This window comes from Scyliorhinus canicula, chromosome 11, assembly GCF_902713615.1.
Source record: "Scyliorhinus canicula chromosome 11, sScyCan1.1, whole genome shotgun sequence".
Taxonomy (NCBI): Eukaryota; Metazoa; Chordata; class Chondrichthyes; order Carcharhiniformes; family Scyliorhinidae; genus Scyliorhinus; species Scyliorhinus canicula.
In genome coordinates this window covers 72,710,438-72,727,368 of record NC_052156.1, presented here as the reverse complement: position 1 = coordinate 72,727,368, position 16,931 = coordinate 72,710,438, and the positions used below count along the sequence as shown (strand labels likewise).

The 16,931-nt window shown below is 41.9% G+C and overlaps 2 protein-coding genes across 5 annotated transcripts in view; one reads left to right on the top strand and one right to left on the bottom strand.

The window, feature by feature from the left end:
* The window catches only part of LOC119973135 (F-actin-capping protein subunit alpha-2-like), a 50,387-nt gene extending 46,629 nt beyond the window's left edge, over positions 1-3,758 (top strand). The window contains exons 9-10 of the mRNA XM_038810731.1: positions 266-328; positions 3,535-3,758. Coding sequence (XP_038666659.1) covers positions 266-328; positions 3,535-3,714 — 243 coding nt within the window. The 3' untranslated portion in view covers positions 3,715-3,758. The remainder of the gene's footprint in view (positions 1-265; positions 329-3,534) is intronic.
* LOC119973134 (acylamino-acid-releasing enzyme-like) overlaps positions 1-16,931 on the bottom strand; it is a 95,773-nt gene that overhangs the window by 29,919 nt on the left and 48,923 nt on the right. For 3 of the 4 annotated variants that reach the window (XM_038810727.1, XM_038810730.1, XM_038810729.1), the window contains 4 exons: positions 16,655-16,845; positions 12,376-12,478; positions 10,658-10,764; positions 5,479-6,671 (listed from right to left, as the gene is read on the bottom strand). In XM_038810727.1, coding sequence (XP_038666655.1) covers positions 6,554-6,671; positions 10,658-10,764; positions 12,376-12,478; positions 16,655-16,845 — 519 coding nt within the window. In that variant the 3' untranslated portion in view covers positions 5,479-6,553. Of the gene's footprint in view, positions 1-5,478; positions 6,672-10,657; positions 10,765-12,375; positions 12,479-16,654; positions 16,846-16,931 lie in introns of those variants that run through there. The other variant, XM_038810728.1, reaches the window with a different exon arrangement.

Here is a 16,931-nt window from a genome sequence, read left to right as displayed (position 1 = left end):
ATGTGTAGGTTAGGTCGTGTTACAGGAATAAGGCAGGGGTTAGGGCCTATGTAAGGTGCTCTTTCAGAGGGTCAGTGCAGACTTGGTGGGCCAAATGGCCTCCTTCTGCCCTGTAGGGATTCTGTGGAAGAAAAAGAGAAATACGGAAGCAGAGGAAAGAAAATTAAGAAATTAAAGACACATAACAGGTAAGAGTGCGATTACATTCTTTCGCTCACCGAGGTTGACTTACATTTCCATCTCTAACTTTTCTCTCTCCCACCAGGATGAATGTGAAGGAGCCACAGAGTTCGTGAAAATGGTTGAAAATGCTGACATTGAATTCCAGGTAGCTCTTGGCTGATGTTTATTTAATACACACAATATTTTGGTAGTCAGTGGTAAAGCAGCATTTAAAAAATAAAGCACACCCCCATTTTGGCCTTCAAAGTAATGCTTTGCAAAATCTGAATTTTAGGTGTTTATGCTATCTGACATTCACCAAGTAAAATAACTTTCATTATTACCCAGATTAATGAAATAAAGAAATAGGAAAATTAGGAATAAGGTGACTGAATTGTTGTTCTCAGCTACTCTACCACTTTGTTGGGATCAGTGGTGAGGAGGCAGTAATCAACACATCATTATGAACAATTAATTATACTTCAATGACCCTTTCTTTTTCCAGTACAGATCCTTAAAAAGGACAATTTCAACTGTGTTTTTACATGGCATGTGTAGTTACTAGTCAACGTTTTGTGTTCTGTCATACACTTCCCTACGGACCTTGCCTTCGACCCACCCCTCTTGCACTGCAGTTTTTTTTGTAGCTTTAGACATTCAACATTGATTACATGGGCTAATTGCCAGATGGGTGAAAGACACAATGGTGATGTTAACAAAATGCTGCAGTCTGCCAGCCTGTCGATAGCTAGGATTAATTACACTCCCTTCTAGGTAATAAATTGTTAGATAATTCAATATAATAAAAAACTCCATGATGCCTTATGCTGCAAATCTAGTATACATCCGAGAGCACAATTTGTGTTTGGCTGCCTATACAGGACTGCTTTCATCTATCAGTGAAATCAAATCAACTCAGCTGCAAGAGAACAGTATTTCTCCTCTGCCTCCCAACCCAGCTCAGGAATTCTCCCAGAAAACAGCTCCAGCTTCCACCTACATAGACCTTACATGAGCTCATCTGTGGTCTCAAATCATAAGCTACTGGGCCTCTCAAATATATTTAGTCACCTCCAAATCTCTCACCATCCTGACTTGGATATATTACCATTTCTGTATCACCACGGGGTCAGAATGCTGGAACTCCATATTTAGCAGCACTGTATAAGTATTTTCCCCACGCAAACTGCAGCTGTGCAAGAAAGGTGGACCAGCAACAGGTTCTCAAGGACAACTAGAGATGAGCAAAAAAAGCCAGCCTTTCCAGCAACGCCCGCATCCTGAGTAGGATTTAAAGTAATTATATCTGATTAAGTAGTTCTGGATGGCTGCCAGTCAAATTTGAGCCAGCTAACCAATTAGTATTAAAAACACAAATTTCTGGAAATACACAGCATTTGCAAAATGAAAAGGCAGGTGACAATGTTGCAGGTATGTACCCTTTAAAAATCTGTTTTTCTTTCAGTTTTAACTACATATTTCTAGATTTTCTTCTTTTTTCCAATATTACCCAGTCAGCATTATCCAGGTAATGAACACTTCAAGCTAACTTGTCACAGTTTATATCATCTGACCCTCATAAAACAAGATTTGTAGATTAAAATTGCAAAAGGAACACACAGTCTTTATGACAAAGCTTTACTTCATTTGCCCACAGAGGTAGGACACGGTGATACAAATTGTAGAGGAGCAAATGATTAACTCACTGGCCTGTTGCATCAACCCCTCCCCAAACAAATACAGAAGTGTTTTGCTTCATGGAGACACAAGTCTAAAAAACTTTAGAAGCAATACCTTTGTCAAAAAGAGGAATTGTTTATCCACATACATTTGATATCTTCAGTTCCTCTTCAGAACTGGCTAGGTCATAGAAGGCAGAGAGTAGCAATGGAAGGGTGCTTTCCTGATTGGAGGGCTGTGACTAGTGGTGTTCCGCAGGGGTCAGTGCTGGGACCTTTGCTGTTCACAGTATATATTAATGATTTGGAGGAAAATGTAACTGGTCTGATTAGTAAGTTTGCGGAAGACACAAAGGTTGGTGGAATTGGGAGAGCGATGAGGACTATCAGAGGATACAGCAGGATTTAGATCGTTTGGAGACTTGGGCGGAGAGATGGCAGATGGGGTTTAATCCAGACAAATGTGATGTAATGCATTTTGGAAGGTCTAATACAGGTAGGGAATATACAGTGAATGGTAGAACCCTCAAGAGTATCGGCAATCAGAGATATCTTGGTGTACAGGTCCACAGGTCACTGAAAGGGGCAACACAGGTGGAGAACGTAGTCAAGAAGGCATACGGCATGCTTGCCTTCATTGGCCGAGGCATTGAGTATAAGAATTGGCAAGTCATGTTGCAGCTGTATAGAACATTAATTAGGCCACACGGGAGTAGAGTGTTCAATTCTGGTCGCCATACTACCAGAAGGACGTGGAGGCTTTAGAGAGGGTGCAAAAGAGATTTACCAGAATGTTGCCTGGTATGGAGGGCATTAGCTATGAGGAGAGGTTGAATAAACTTGGTTTGTTCTCACCGGAACGAAGTAGGTTGAGGGGCGACCTGATAGAGGTCTACAAAATTATGAGGGGCATAGACAGAGTGGATAGTCAGAGACTTTTTCCCAGGGTAGAGGGGTCAATTATTAGGGGGCATAGGTTTAGAGATGTACAAGGTAAGCTTTTTTAAACACAGAGGGTAGTGGGTGCCTGGAACTCACTGCCGGAGATGGTGGCAGCTGGGACTATAGTGACGTTTAAGGGGCATCTTGACAAATACATGAATAGGATAGGAATAGAGGGATATGGACCCAGGAAGTGTAGAAGATTTTAGTTTAGACGGGCAGCATGGTCAGCGCAGGCTTGGAGGGCCGAAGCGACTGTTCCTGTGCGTACCTTTCTTTGATCTTTACAGTTCAAAAACTCCAAATGACATTGAGGGACAGGAGCATCTCAACAACAGGGAGGCATCCAGTATTCCAGTATTCAAATGCAGCTTTGATTTTTTTTTATTCAGGCACATTACAACTGAAAATCGTTGGTTGAAAGCTTGAAACTTTGCAATAAGAAAAGTGGAATACATTCTGGATAAAAGCAAATTACTGTGGATGCTGGAATCTGAAACAAAAGGAAAAATGCTGGAAAATCTCAGCCGTTCTGGCAGCATCTGTAGGGAGAGAAAAGAGCTAAATTTTCAAGTCCGATGACTCTTTGTCAAAGCTTTGACAAAGAGTCATCGGACTTCAAACGTTAGCTCTTTTCTCTCCCTATAGATGCTGCCAGACCTGCTGAGATTTTCCAGCATTTTCTCTTCCATGGAATATATTCTATTCTGATCAGCAAAAAGAAAATCCTCTTATTTCTGTCTCCCTCCAGCTTGGCCTAATGGACAATTATCAAAAGCTGGATTCTCTGCTCAAGGGTCTTCGGCGCCAGCTGCCATTTACACACACGACTATTGACTGGAACAAAATCATCAATGCCAAAATTGTCAGAGAGATGGACCTGGCACAGGCAATACAAGAGTCTAAATCTGAATGTCCAAATTCTCAATGATATCTTTAACTCATAACATAATAGTTGCTATTAAAGTGCATGAATAGAAATTAAATCTGATCTTATCTCTATATTTAAGTCACGCGTGCGCAAGAAACAACAGAATACAAAAAAAAAATCTTTGTACCCAAGTTCAGGAATCAATTGCGGGAAAATAAACTATTTTCCAATGAGTTCTAACGTAGGGTACAGCCATCAGTTATAATGCAGGTTAAAGTTGCAACTGATTCATCCCCAGCCATGCACTACATCTTGAGCTTTGAAAAACTGCTCTTTACTACTCTAGAGCAGCATTTCCAATGCGATCAGTAAGAGTGTTTTTATTCTGAAATCAAATTTGGGTCTTAAATATCTATGCTGATCTGATCCACTCATCCAAAATAGGGTGGTAAGGCAAACAGAAGGACGAGCCACCTACAGTCAGAAAGATTAACATTTTTGAAACTTGCAGGTTTATAAAGACAAGAGAGACTGTGTATTTGTATAGCACCTTTAACATCCTCACAATGTCCCAATGTATTTCACAGCCAATAGGTTTGTTCTGAAATTATTCACCTGTTTGTGCAAAAACATGGCAGCCAACACATGCACAGCCAAGTCTCTCAAATAGCAAATGATCATATAATTTATTTGATGATTATGGATAAATGTTGGCAAGGATACAAGTAGAATTCATTGATTATATTCAAATAATGGTTTGGGATCATTTCCATGCATTTGAACAGGCAGTGTTTCATCGTCCTGGGCTAGTGCATGGTTAATTCTAGCCCCGCTTGACCCGGAGTCGCAATACAATTGAATTAACCAATAATTGACACCCTTGAGTAGTGTAGCCACCTGGGGTGGCCACTGCCCAACACAAAATGGAAGATTACAAAGAATGCAGGGAAAATGGACATGTTGCAAAAGCAAGCAGCTTGAAAAAGCACTTGTGTATTCTGACTGCTGCAGAAACCAGACAGCACTGTGAAAGAAACGTTAGCATACTAATGAGGCGATACCGGGTGATTCCCAAGTACAATGGAAACAAGTTAACTCAAATCGCTACAGTGAATAGAAGGCCAGACTTCTCGGCGCCAAGAGAAGTCCAAAACAATAAGCCCCAAGAACGGCCCAGTGATCGAGGGACTGCCCCGTTATTGGGGAATTCAAATCAATCGATTGGGAAGAGACCCAATCGATTGAGAGTGTATAGAGGGTCCGCCCAGGTAGGCGCGAGACCCTGGGGGAGGTATAAGACAGAGAACCCGACCCTGGCTCCCTCTCTCTGCCAGCCTCCTTGACCAGCCAGCCCTCCTAGCAGAACACCGTTGCAGCAGAAGACCTGAAGGAGGAGAGGCCTGATCAGCAGCCGCCAACAAGTAAGTGTCACACAACGCACGCTATGAGAGTAGACACTCCTGACCCCTTTAATCCACACCGACTGGAAGCCTGCGGATCCAGGACAAAGATAGAGGCCGTTGTTCCCTGATCCGGCAGTCCCCTTATCCAGATAAGTATTGGCCTGTTAGTGGTAGGATTAGCCTAGTCCTGTAGTTTTATATGCATGATTAGTAGATAACTGTATTATAATAAATGTGTCTTGTTTGAATTTACTAATTGGTGTATTGAGTTATTGGTCTGAACTTGAACTTGAAACTTGTGGCAGTATCTTAACGATACCTGGCGACTCTAGAGCTAAGGAACGAAAACAGAGCCAAATTGAGTGTTAAGCACACTCACCCAGAACGAGCAAGTGCCCAATAATGACAGTCACCAGTTTTGTAAATTTAAACACGATTAAGTTTATTAATAATGCTAACTATAATACATTATGCAGCAAATACAACAAGTTAACTATAATCTAATCCCTAATCCCCCTCTCCTCCCCCACTTAAACTCATCCCACCCTCTATGCACACACATACACACAAGACAGCCAAACACAGGGGGGAGGAGAGGGGTGCAAAAAATGATAATGATAAGAGTTTGTTTCCGATTGTTGTTTCCAGCACACCTTACTTGACTCCAGGCTTTCAGTTTGAGGTTTTCACTGCAGGTTCATGCAGAATCTGGGTACGTCTACGCAGTTTTTCTTCCTTAAATCTAAGATTTGAGTTCAAGGTTGTCACTGTAGATTATTTTGGTTTCTGTATACAGCTATACAGCTTTGCTGGAGAAAACATGAAGGAGAGAGAAAGAGAAAGAAAGCAGGTCCTTGTTTCTGTGTGTCCAGGTCTCAACTTTGCTTTCCTTAGGCCTCTGGGAACCATTCCACTCAGGCAGGATCCAATCACCACCTGTTACTGGGCAGAATATGTCCTTTTGGCCAATTCTTTGGCCACCAGCCAAGTCGAACCAAGTCCTGCCCTATCTCTCAAAGTCCGATTCTGTTGCTTGAAAACTATCACCACATGTTGCAACTTGTTGAATTCCTCATTCTCTCTGCTGCTTGACTTAAAGATACATGTCATTAAGCATGCATGGATCAAAAAGGAAATGGCAAAAATAAAGGGGAATAAGAGAATCATCAGGAAGGACTCTTAAAAGTAGATAGACATCTACTTAACATTTCTTGCAAAAGAGGCCCCCTCTAACAGAGCTCTATTCACATGTTATCACACACAAATGTCAGTTGAAAATGATCTACTCGACTTCCAGAGTGGGGTATAAATCCATAATCGTTGTTTCAGAGGCAGGAGTGCTACCATTGAGCTAATTTAATACATTTAATATAAAGGTATGGGGATGTGCAGCCTTGCCATATAGCTAAAAGGAAATCCATTTGCAGACAGACATCTTCGCATAGCTGCACACACATTTGAATTGAGGTGAATTGTCTTCAATGTGTCATATTGTCTCAAGCTGCTTTAGTAATGTCCAACGCAAAGTCAAACCACAAAGCAATATTCATGAACATATCAGCTTCAGTGCCAACTTTGGAGAGTGAGTGGTAGTCATCAGGATACCACAATAACCTGAGGAGAAAAGTTCAAATACTTTATTTCTCATGTGGAGGAGCTCCTTTCTATTTCATTTTGGTGTGCCGTCATTTTACAGGGCCTTGCCAATTGGCCAATACAAGTTGCTTGAGGGTAGGCACAGAGATGACTACCCCCTTCAAGGAAGCTCCAGGTGTTTGGTATTCAATCAGGTTTCTTCTCCCAGTACAGCCAGGATCATAAATTCCATGAGTTGAGAATGAAGCCATAGGCATACACCTATGAAATTGAGCTGTGGACTGCAGAGTACAACACTGATATACTTCCGTACAAGGAGAATATTCTAATATATTTATCAGTTGAAAGTTTTCACAGATCACATGCTAAAATTGGGTTGGAGAGTTAAAAATGTCCATGCTAACAAAGAACAATTTGTGCTCTTGGGATCTTGTGCTCTCACCAATCCTGAGCCAGGTTAAGATTGAGGCATTGGTCATATGCAAGGCAACGGGCAGTAAATAATGTAACAAAGTAAGGAGAAAGTTTCATCTACATGATCCTCCAATTACAAGGCATTCATGGTACAACTTCACTACTCTTATGCTATCTTCAATTAAATCTGACTGGCCCAAATCCTTCACTTTGTAATGGTTAGTCAGTATCAGGGATTATTAACAGTCAATCACAAACTGATGTGCTTCTCTATGACAGCATTGCCAAAATACAGTTTTGGGTTTTATTTTTTTCCTCAGCACTTGATTGTGATTTAATACGGTCTTTGCTCTTCAGCAGGCCATTATGGATATAAATGACTGGAACCCCACTGCCAGAGATGGTGAGATTTGCTCAGAGAGTAATGTCCTGGATTTGGTCAATGACAATTACATACTTTCACTGTGATGACACATTTTACTTTCATCAGATTCTAAGCAATATTTGTCCTTCCTTGGAAATACATGGGATGTTTCATTATTACAACAGTGAACGCACAAATACCTAGCTGTTGTGCCTTTCCCCTCCCTCCATAGGCTGCTCAATTACTGCAAATCTACAAAATTAATGTACCATTAGCACACCTGCATGCAAAAGAACACAAAGAAAATCAAATGTGTGATTCATTCATAAGAGATGATTGAACTCACTAATACCATGCCCTCATATGTATGTATGCTCAAAAAATAAATTATAGACAGCCTTTTGTCTCACCTAAACATGTTTCTTTAACATTGACTGGGCAGAGGAAAATAATGTGGGCTCAGCTCCGAGATGGGAGAGGTGGAAATACTAGCAGTCTGAGCATTTTCTTTTACAACAGAATCATAGAATCCCTAGAGCAGAAGGAGGCCATTTGGCCCATCGAGTTTGCACCAACCCTCCAAAAGAGCTAGCCTATCGAGGCCCACAGCCCTTCCGATCCTTATAATCCCATCTAATCTTTTTGGACACTAAAGGACAACCCAAAACTGTACATCTTTAGACTGAGGGAGGAAACCGGAGCACTCGGAGAAGACCCACGCAGACATGGGGAGAATGTGCAAACTCCACGCAGACAGGACATATTGGCAGTGTAAATGAGATAAGACAGTTGAATTTTCCTCTTTCCCCTAGTTCTCTTACATAAAACAATCAGATTGACAATGACCTTGTTACAAAGAAAAATACTTTGTTTTAAATCCAAGGTGCTGGTCTATCAAACATTCCAACCACAAAAGTGCATCTCTAAAGGCCCTTCTCGACCCCTGTTGTTACTTGTGGTTCCTCACCATTCAAACTGTTACTGATCTTGAGTAACAGTACATAGAAAAACCTGTTTTCGTTGCTCAGTGATCAGTGTGCTCTATTGTAAGTTGCGAGGGCACAGGCTCTCTCCTATTGATTCTTCCTGCGAGTCCCCATTCTCAGCCAAGCAGAGAGAATAGATTTTCCAAGTCAGAAGAGGAACAAAATGAGATGGTGAATTGATAATACCATGATCACACAGTCCTTGATGGTTGGTTTATGAACAGCGTTGGCCAAGTTTGGCCAAGTGTCCCCCCCCTCCCTCCCCACCTCAGTGTAATAATGGAAGATCTAAAGTGAAGGACATATTGATTTAAATAAGGAGAATTTTAAATGAAATTTTATGCTGTGCTGTCTCGGTCAGACATTGTAGGGGTAGACTTCAACTTCACTGGAGATATAAAATGGACTGTGGCAGATTGGTTGTGTGTTATACCTCTCGCCCGATATTCCTCTTCATTACCTTCAACTGAGGGGTCAACCGAGTAGGACATATAACTAGTGACCAACCCATTACAGCCCATTTTATGCTCTTGACCACACTGAATTTCACCACCCCTCTCCACCCCTGATCCTTTAGCTGGCAGGACCACAATGACCTGTACAAAGCTGAATTGTGCAGCATAATTTCTGAATGGAGACTTCTGCCCCAAGTAAAAAAAAGAGCTCTTTTATTTCTTTTGCTAAATCCTCACCTGAGTATAACATGTATTAAAAATATGAACATGAAGAATATAAGTTGAGAGTTAATACAGGAACCATTAGTCAAAGGTGTTTGACAAGGTGCCACATAAAAGAGGTGAGATCACAGGGGATTGGGCTGGAAACTAGATTGGATTGAGAATTGGCTGACTGCCAGAAAGCAAAGGGTTGGCATAAATGAGTCCTTCTTGGTCTGGTGAACTGTAACTAGCGGGGTGCCACAGGGGTTAGTCCTCGGACCTCAACTGTTCACTATCTATATACATGATCTGCAAGCATGGACAGAGTGTAACATAGCAAAATTTACAGATGATACTAAAATAGGTGGGGGCAGGGAAGAGGATATAAAGATTTTACAGACAGATATAGATAGGCTAGAAGGTTGGGTCAAAATGTGGCAGATGGTGTTTAATGTAGATAGGTGTTAGGTTATCTATTTTTGCCGAAAAAATAGAAAGGCAAATTATCTAAATGGAAAGCAGATTCAAAATGCATCCAGGCAGAGGGATCTGCATGTCTTTGTTCATGAATCACAGAATGTCAGGACGCAGGTACAGCATGTAATTAAAAAGGCAAATGGAATGTTAGGGTTTATTGCAAAAGGACTGAAGTATAAAAGTAGAGAAAGTATTGTTGCAATTGTATAGGCTGAGACCACATCTGGACTACTGTGTCCAGTTTTGGTCTCCTCATTTCAGAAAGGTTGTGGTGGAATTGAAGGCAATTCAGAGGAGATTCACCACATTGGTTCCGGGACGAAAGGATTGATGTATGAGGAGAGATTAAACTGCTTGGGCTTATACTCATTGGGAGTTTAGAAGGATGAGAGGGGATCTGATCGAGGGAGACAAGATACTAAACCAAAGTAAACGTAGACCAAATGTTCTCCCTTGTAGGGCAATCTAGAACAAGAGGTCACAGAGAGATGTTGAGAGGTGGTAGATTTAGAACTGAGATGAGGAGGAACTACTTCTCGCAGAGGATGCTGAATTTGTGGAACTCTCTGCCCCATAGCGTGGTGGAATCAGAGTCATTAAATATTTCAAGGAGGAGATAGATATATTTCTGATGAAAAATGGGGTAAAGGGATATGGCGATCAGGTAGAGAGGTGGACTTTAGACCAATAAGAGATCAGCCATGATCTGATTGAATGGTGATGCAGGTTCAAAGGGCTGAATTGTCTTCTTCTGCTCCTAATTACTATGAATTATTTGTCACAAAATGACTCATTAGGAAATAGCTTTTCCATTGGACTTGTGAGTTGGTGACAACCTCCTGTGTACTGGATCACTCAAAGCATTGAGAACACAGCTCAGGCACACAGGCTGAACATGTGGGAAAAGTGAGTATTGAAGTCTAGTGTTAATAACTGAGCAAAGCATTCATAGATTCCAGTTTCCTGACTGATAAAAGAATCCATAGCTGCAGGTTTAGAATGAGGCTGAGTCCTTTACCACCAACTATAATCTCTGTCAGCAGTTTTGTGACCCCCCTAGAAATAATACATATTCCACTCTTTAACTTCTTTATGCAGACTTACCGCACAGGAACACGTCTGGCTCTCAGTGCACGATAGAGCTCAAGACCTTGCGTTGGGGGAACTCGTTTGTCCTTTTCACCCAACATTATTAAAACTGAAGTTTTAACCTGAGAAAACAAATGTTATACATGTACATACCAGAAAAAGATACAGATCTACATTTAATTAGATTAAAATGCAAATCCCAGGAAGTAATTACCTTTGACACTAATCTTGCTCAAACCAAAAACTTAATTGTTTCCCCCGAGCCCCATTGCCATCTCCTCATCATTCAAGTAATAAGGAGCCATCAGTAATAGATCTGTACTGCTGCCTACGGCGCTGAGGACCCGGGTTCGAATCCCGGCCCTGGGTCACTGTCCGTGTGGAGTTTGCACATTCTCCCCGTGTCTGCGTGGGTTTCACCCCCACAACCCAAAGATGTGCAGGATAGGTGGATTGGCCACTCTAAATTGCCCCTTAATTGGAAAAAATAATTGGGTACTCTAAATTTAAAAAAAAAGTAATAGATCTGTACTGTAGGTGGTGACAAAGGGTTATATGTGGTTTAAAATGGCTTTAGTCCATGTTGCACATTTTATTTTTCAGTCGAGTGCATGTGTGATATTGCTTTAGAGCAGCTACGTAGAAAATCAATCGAACTTGATCCCGCTGCTCAATGTAGGATCATTTCCAAACTTAGCTTGACAAAAAAAAATATAGTAATATTTTATGAGTGTCAGTCGGTATAAGTAATAACTTATGATTTAAAGACCGATGGAAGGATGGCTATTGAAGGTTTGCCATCCCTAGGATTTTGTGTATGGGTTACACTGCATCATTTACATGCACACAATGGCCTCAAATTAACCTCCTGTTGCACACACCATAAAATGTCGATTGATCTGTTAACGTGCAAAGATAAATACGCCCCACGTTGGTTAGGCATTTACCCAGAGTTCCATCTGTCTCATCATAGATATATGCTTACAGGTACAGTTAGCTTCCCCTTTAATTCAAACAGCATTTGCATCAATTCACACAGATTTAAAACTACCACGTAATTTCACTTGGTCTCTCTGCCCTCCAGCCTCCTGTCCTCCGTGCCGGCTCCTGTAGCCCTGTGCCAGTTGACGTCGGGGCCGCCGTGGGGGAAGAAGGCCACTGCACATGCGCTAGTTGGCACCAGTCCAACTGCGCATGCGCTAGTTGGCGCCGGCCCATCTGCTCATGCGCGGACCCTGCGGCGCCGGGCTCAGGCCGGGATCGGCAGCTGGAGCAGCGGAGGCCGTTCCAGACCCCTGTGGGCTGCAGAATGGGGTCCTGGAATGCGAGCCGACGACGGAGTAGAACACTCCCGTTTTTACTCCGGCGTCGGCACTTAGCCGCCCGTTGGGAGAATCCCGACCACGGTGTCTTGCATTCCATTTTTCCCCTTCAGGAAACATCTATTTATTTGGCTTGTTTTGCCTGGAAGGCCCATTTGTGGTATCTAACTTGGTTTAAAACGAGAGCTGGGGTAGTGTCGTAGGCAGGAGGAGGTGGGCAGTGCTGGATGGTGTTTCAGATTCTGTCACAACCAGAACTTGAGACCACGGTGAGAGAGCACGCAGCAGCAACATTCCACGAACAAGGAAATTCTACACTATCACTGAAACTGCACTCAGTTCAGATAAGGCTTGGATCCAAACTCTGCAGAATAAGCTCTTGTTTTATTTGCAGCAAGGACAACTTCTTACCTGAGATACACTTGTGATAGGAGATTTGCTCAGCAACGCTGTCAGCACAGAGGGAGTCGGCAATTGGTCTGGGGCAAAATCAAAGCCAGCCTGAACCATGGTACTGTTGGGGAAAGCATAGCAAGAATCACAACACTATCAGAATTTCCATTTTTGGGGGATTATTCCATGCATTTTACACCAAGGTCTACCTGTACTTTTAAGTCAAGGTGGGCCTGAATTCATATCTGTTGCTGAGATTAGCAATTAGATCAAATCATTCCAATGCCCTCTTTTCCCCTGGGGCCATAAATGTCATACAGACAGAAAATCTCCTTTCAATTTGCCCTGCCTCAGTGAATGCAGCACTGCAGCCTCCATCTAACCTAATATGGTCTAGATTGTTGCTGAAAAAAAAGAGACATATCTAAGTTTTTTGTTTTGCACTCATCAGGATACTGCAAGAATACCTTACTGCAGAGTAGGCCGGACGTCCCAAAGACTGGCAGATTGCATCAAACAGTATGTCCCAGCTGTTATTCGCAACGGGAAAGGTACAGACCTACCCAATCAGCCCGTCCATGCAAAACTCAAAACACAGTGTTCAACATGAGACGTGATTCCACAATTGGGCAAAATTTGCTAAATAATCCTCAGTGTGCTAAGATCTACACTGACAATTTAAGATTGTCAATTGGGCTCACATGTGGGATGTGTGTACTAAAAGCTACATGTATTATTCCACAGGGCTGTTCTTTGTGGACAGAAGGAACATATACACAAATATGTGTCAGAACAGTGGCTAATGGAATTTAATCCTGAAAAGTGTGAGGTCATGTGTTTTGGGAAGACTAACAAGGCAAGCGAATATACAAAGAATGGTTTGACGTTAGGAGGTACAGAGGATGAGGGACCTTGGGGTGCATGTGCATAGATCCCTGAAGACAGCAGGACAGGAAGATAAGCTAGTTAAGAAGGCATATGGGATACTTGCCTTTATTAGCTGAGGCATAGAATATAAAAGCAGGGAGCATACAATAGAGCTGTATAAAATGCTGGTTAGACCACAGTTAGATTACTGTGTACAGTCCTCGTCGCCACACCATAAGAAGGAAGTGATTGCACTCGAGAGGGTGCAGAGCAGGTTTACCAGGATGTTGCCTGGGCTGGAATGTTTCTGCAATCAAGAGAGACTGGGTGGGCTGGGGTTGCTTTCCATAGAACAGAGAAGGCTGAGGCGGAATCTGATTGAGGTGTATAAAATTATGAGGGGCATAGATAGGGTAGATATGAGGGTAGATATGAAGGCATTTTCCCCCTTAGCAGAGGGGTCAATAACCAGGAGCATAGATTTAAGGAAGGGGCAGGAGGTTTGGAAGGGATGTGAGGAAGAACTTTTCCACCCAGAGGGTGCTTGAAATCTGGAACTCAGTGCCTGAAAAGGTGGTAAGAGATGAGAACTCTCACGACATTTAAAAAGTATTTAGATGAGTACTGTATACGCCACAGCATACAGGGCTACAGGCCAAGTGCTGGAAAATGGGGTTAAAATAGATAGATGCTGGAAGGCCGTCACGGATATGATGGGCAAAAGGGTCCCTTTTCCATGCTGTAAAATTCTATTGGACCTGTTTCAGCTAAACAAATTGTCAGCATTCGTTGACTCATTCCTCGGGTCAATGCCTTGACAATTTTTTTTAAAAATTTAGATTACCCAATTATTTTTTCCAATTAAGGGGCAATTTAGCGTGGCCAATCTACCTACTCTGCACATTTTTGGGTTGTGGGGGCGAAACCCACGCAGACACTGGGAGAATGTGCAAACTCCACACGGACAGTGACCCAGAGCCGGGATCGAACCTGGGACCTCAGCGCCGTGAGGCGGTTGTGCTAACCACTAGGCCACCGTGCTGCCCTAATGCCTTGACAATTAAGGTGAAACTCTGATTTATGTTTTAAACGTGCTTGGCAGTAAATTGTCAGTCAGTAGGAACATTTTCCATGACAATGCCTGTACCAAACAGAGTCCACTTGCCAACCAATCAGCACTTTCTTCTTATACAGTATAAATTGTTGTTGCCCTCTTATATTGGTATTCTTGCGAAGTGTCCTGATGAGTGCAAAATGAAAACTTTTTTTCAATTTTTTCAATAATATTTAAGTTCTGTACTACCAAACAACTTCACTGATGTGAAGTATTTAGGAGAACAGCAGAAATGTAGCTAACTGACAATAGTGGAGTTGATAAAAGTGCTAGAATCTGAGATATGGACCCAAGCAAATTAAAGTTAATTGTAATAATTATTATTACTGATCCCTTTTCTCCAGGATGTCTAATATCCAACTTTTAGAAAGCAGTAGATATACTCAAGTGTGCAGAGCTTGGGATTGCCTTTGTGGTGTGCCATCAGTTGGAGACATCTACTTAAAGGTCAAGCATTGGTTTTCTGAGGCAATATTTGGTCTCATTTGAAGATTTCCAAGCTGCATACAATGAAACAAAACCCACCTCCCAATGGTTGGTCTCTGAATGTGCCATAATGAAAGTCAATCACTGAAAGCCCTGAAAAGAGAAGATGCCTTGGACAATATTTATTCTATTGGGGGTTGTGGATCAAATAACATACAGGTCTCAGTTTCTCCAATTGGGTATTCATATCTAAGGGAATATAGTAACGTTCATAATGTAATGGTCCCTGTCCCTGAAGGAAGGGCTAAAGAGAAAGAAAGAGAAAATAAGCATACTCCAAAGTCCACACGATTAACACTACCCTTTTTAACACTACACTAACACTGCACTTAATCCAGAAAAATATCATGTAGAAATACTTTTTGATCACCAAATTTAATCAAACGAGACATTTGTGTGCAGTGTCTTCTAAATTCCAGGTTTATTGAAGGTCTATGCACCCAGCCCAAGTCAAAGGGCCAGCTTACTTCTACTTCACTTGTGTCTCATCACTGTGAAGACCTGCCCATTCCCAATTTTTTTCACGAAAAGTGCAGCTTGCAACTTAGAATCACAAGTTTCCAAATCATCCTGTCACTTGGCAGTGGATCCCCTCAAATTCATCCATGTCCATTTGAAGGTAGAAGATGGAAAGGAGTTTCATAGAGTCATATTCGACTCGAAACGTTAACTGTTTCTCTCTCTCCAGAGAGCCTGCTAGACCTGCTGAGTATTTGCAGCATTTCTGGTTAATATTGTACTGAAGGCAGAACGTTTTTTAAATGAATGCTTTTCCCATGGCGTATGGACATGTCATAATTGGGTAACAAAGTTGAAACTATTTGGTTTCATGTTGAAAACATTTAAATACCCAAGCATACTTAACATAGCTATAATTGATACCACACATGGTAACTGCAAAGAATACAATGCATACTGAAAATATTTCAGTAAAAATCATTACTTGTAGTTTCAGCAATGCAGTCTATAGTATACTGTAGTTATAAATATTCCAAGTCAAATAGATGGGGAGGGGCAGCATGGTGGTGCAGTGGATAGCACTGCTGTCTACGGTGCTGAGGACCCGGCCCTGGGTCACTGTCTATGTGGAATTTGCACATTCTCCCCGTGTCTGCGTGGGTCTCACTCCCACAACCCAAAAGATGTGCAGGGTAGGTGGATTGGCCATGCTAAACTGCCCCTTAATTGGGGAAAAAAATAATTGGGTAATCTAAAAAACAATTAGGTGGGGAAATGCTTCAGCTATTATTTACAGGTTTATCCAACTTTGAGCATTTATGACAAAATAAAGGACTTTGCTGTTTTTTTAAATGAAAGATTTCCATTTCAGGCACATGGTGGTGGTGTTAACATTGAAGAGTTCCAAGTCAGGTCAAGTCCAAGCAGTTAACCTTGCACTGCTCCAACAATTTACCTTAGCTTGAAAATAAGAACAGCACTCAACTGCACCAATGTGACATCTCCCTTTCCCATACCAGCCATCCTCATGATTCCTTTGTGTTAGATTGCCACTTTAAGACAATTTAATGCAATGAGCTCACAACTATGCAAACTGTATTGTAACTTAAATTTAAGCTCAATTCAGAGAAGAGGATCTTTAGATCCAAAAGAAAGAGACTTTCATCAGACCACATTGGGCTGGAAATAAAACTGGGTCATAGAAGTGAAAGACAGCACGTTAACTCAGTAAGGTACCAGAATCTTTTTCATCACCATAGCAGGAATCTACCAATGGATGCACTCTTTACTCCTGTCAACACCCCTGGAAACAAAATCTGAAGTATATCATTTAAAAACATACTGAATCCAGGAAGGAAGGTCTACACTCACTGGTCAGGAATGTCTGTTGTCCCCAGCTTAGAAACCAGATTAATGACAGGATTCCTTGTCGCAAAGGCCTTGTAGAAACCAGGATATTGGCTAATCAGATGACAGCCAATAAAGCCTCCGTGTGAGCCACCAATCAGCAACACCTTGTCAGAATCCACACAGCCTTCTTTTAACACACTTTCGACAGCATACTGAAATAAAAGTTAAGATTTTGGAACAGCTGAACAAAAACAGACACTCTGCTGGAGAATTCACTCAATAGTACCTCACTGCAATA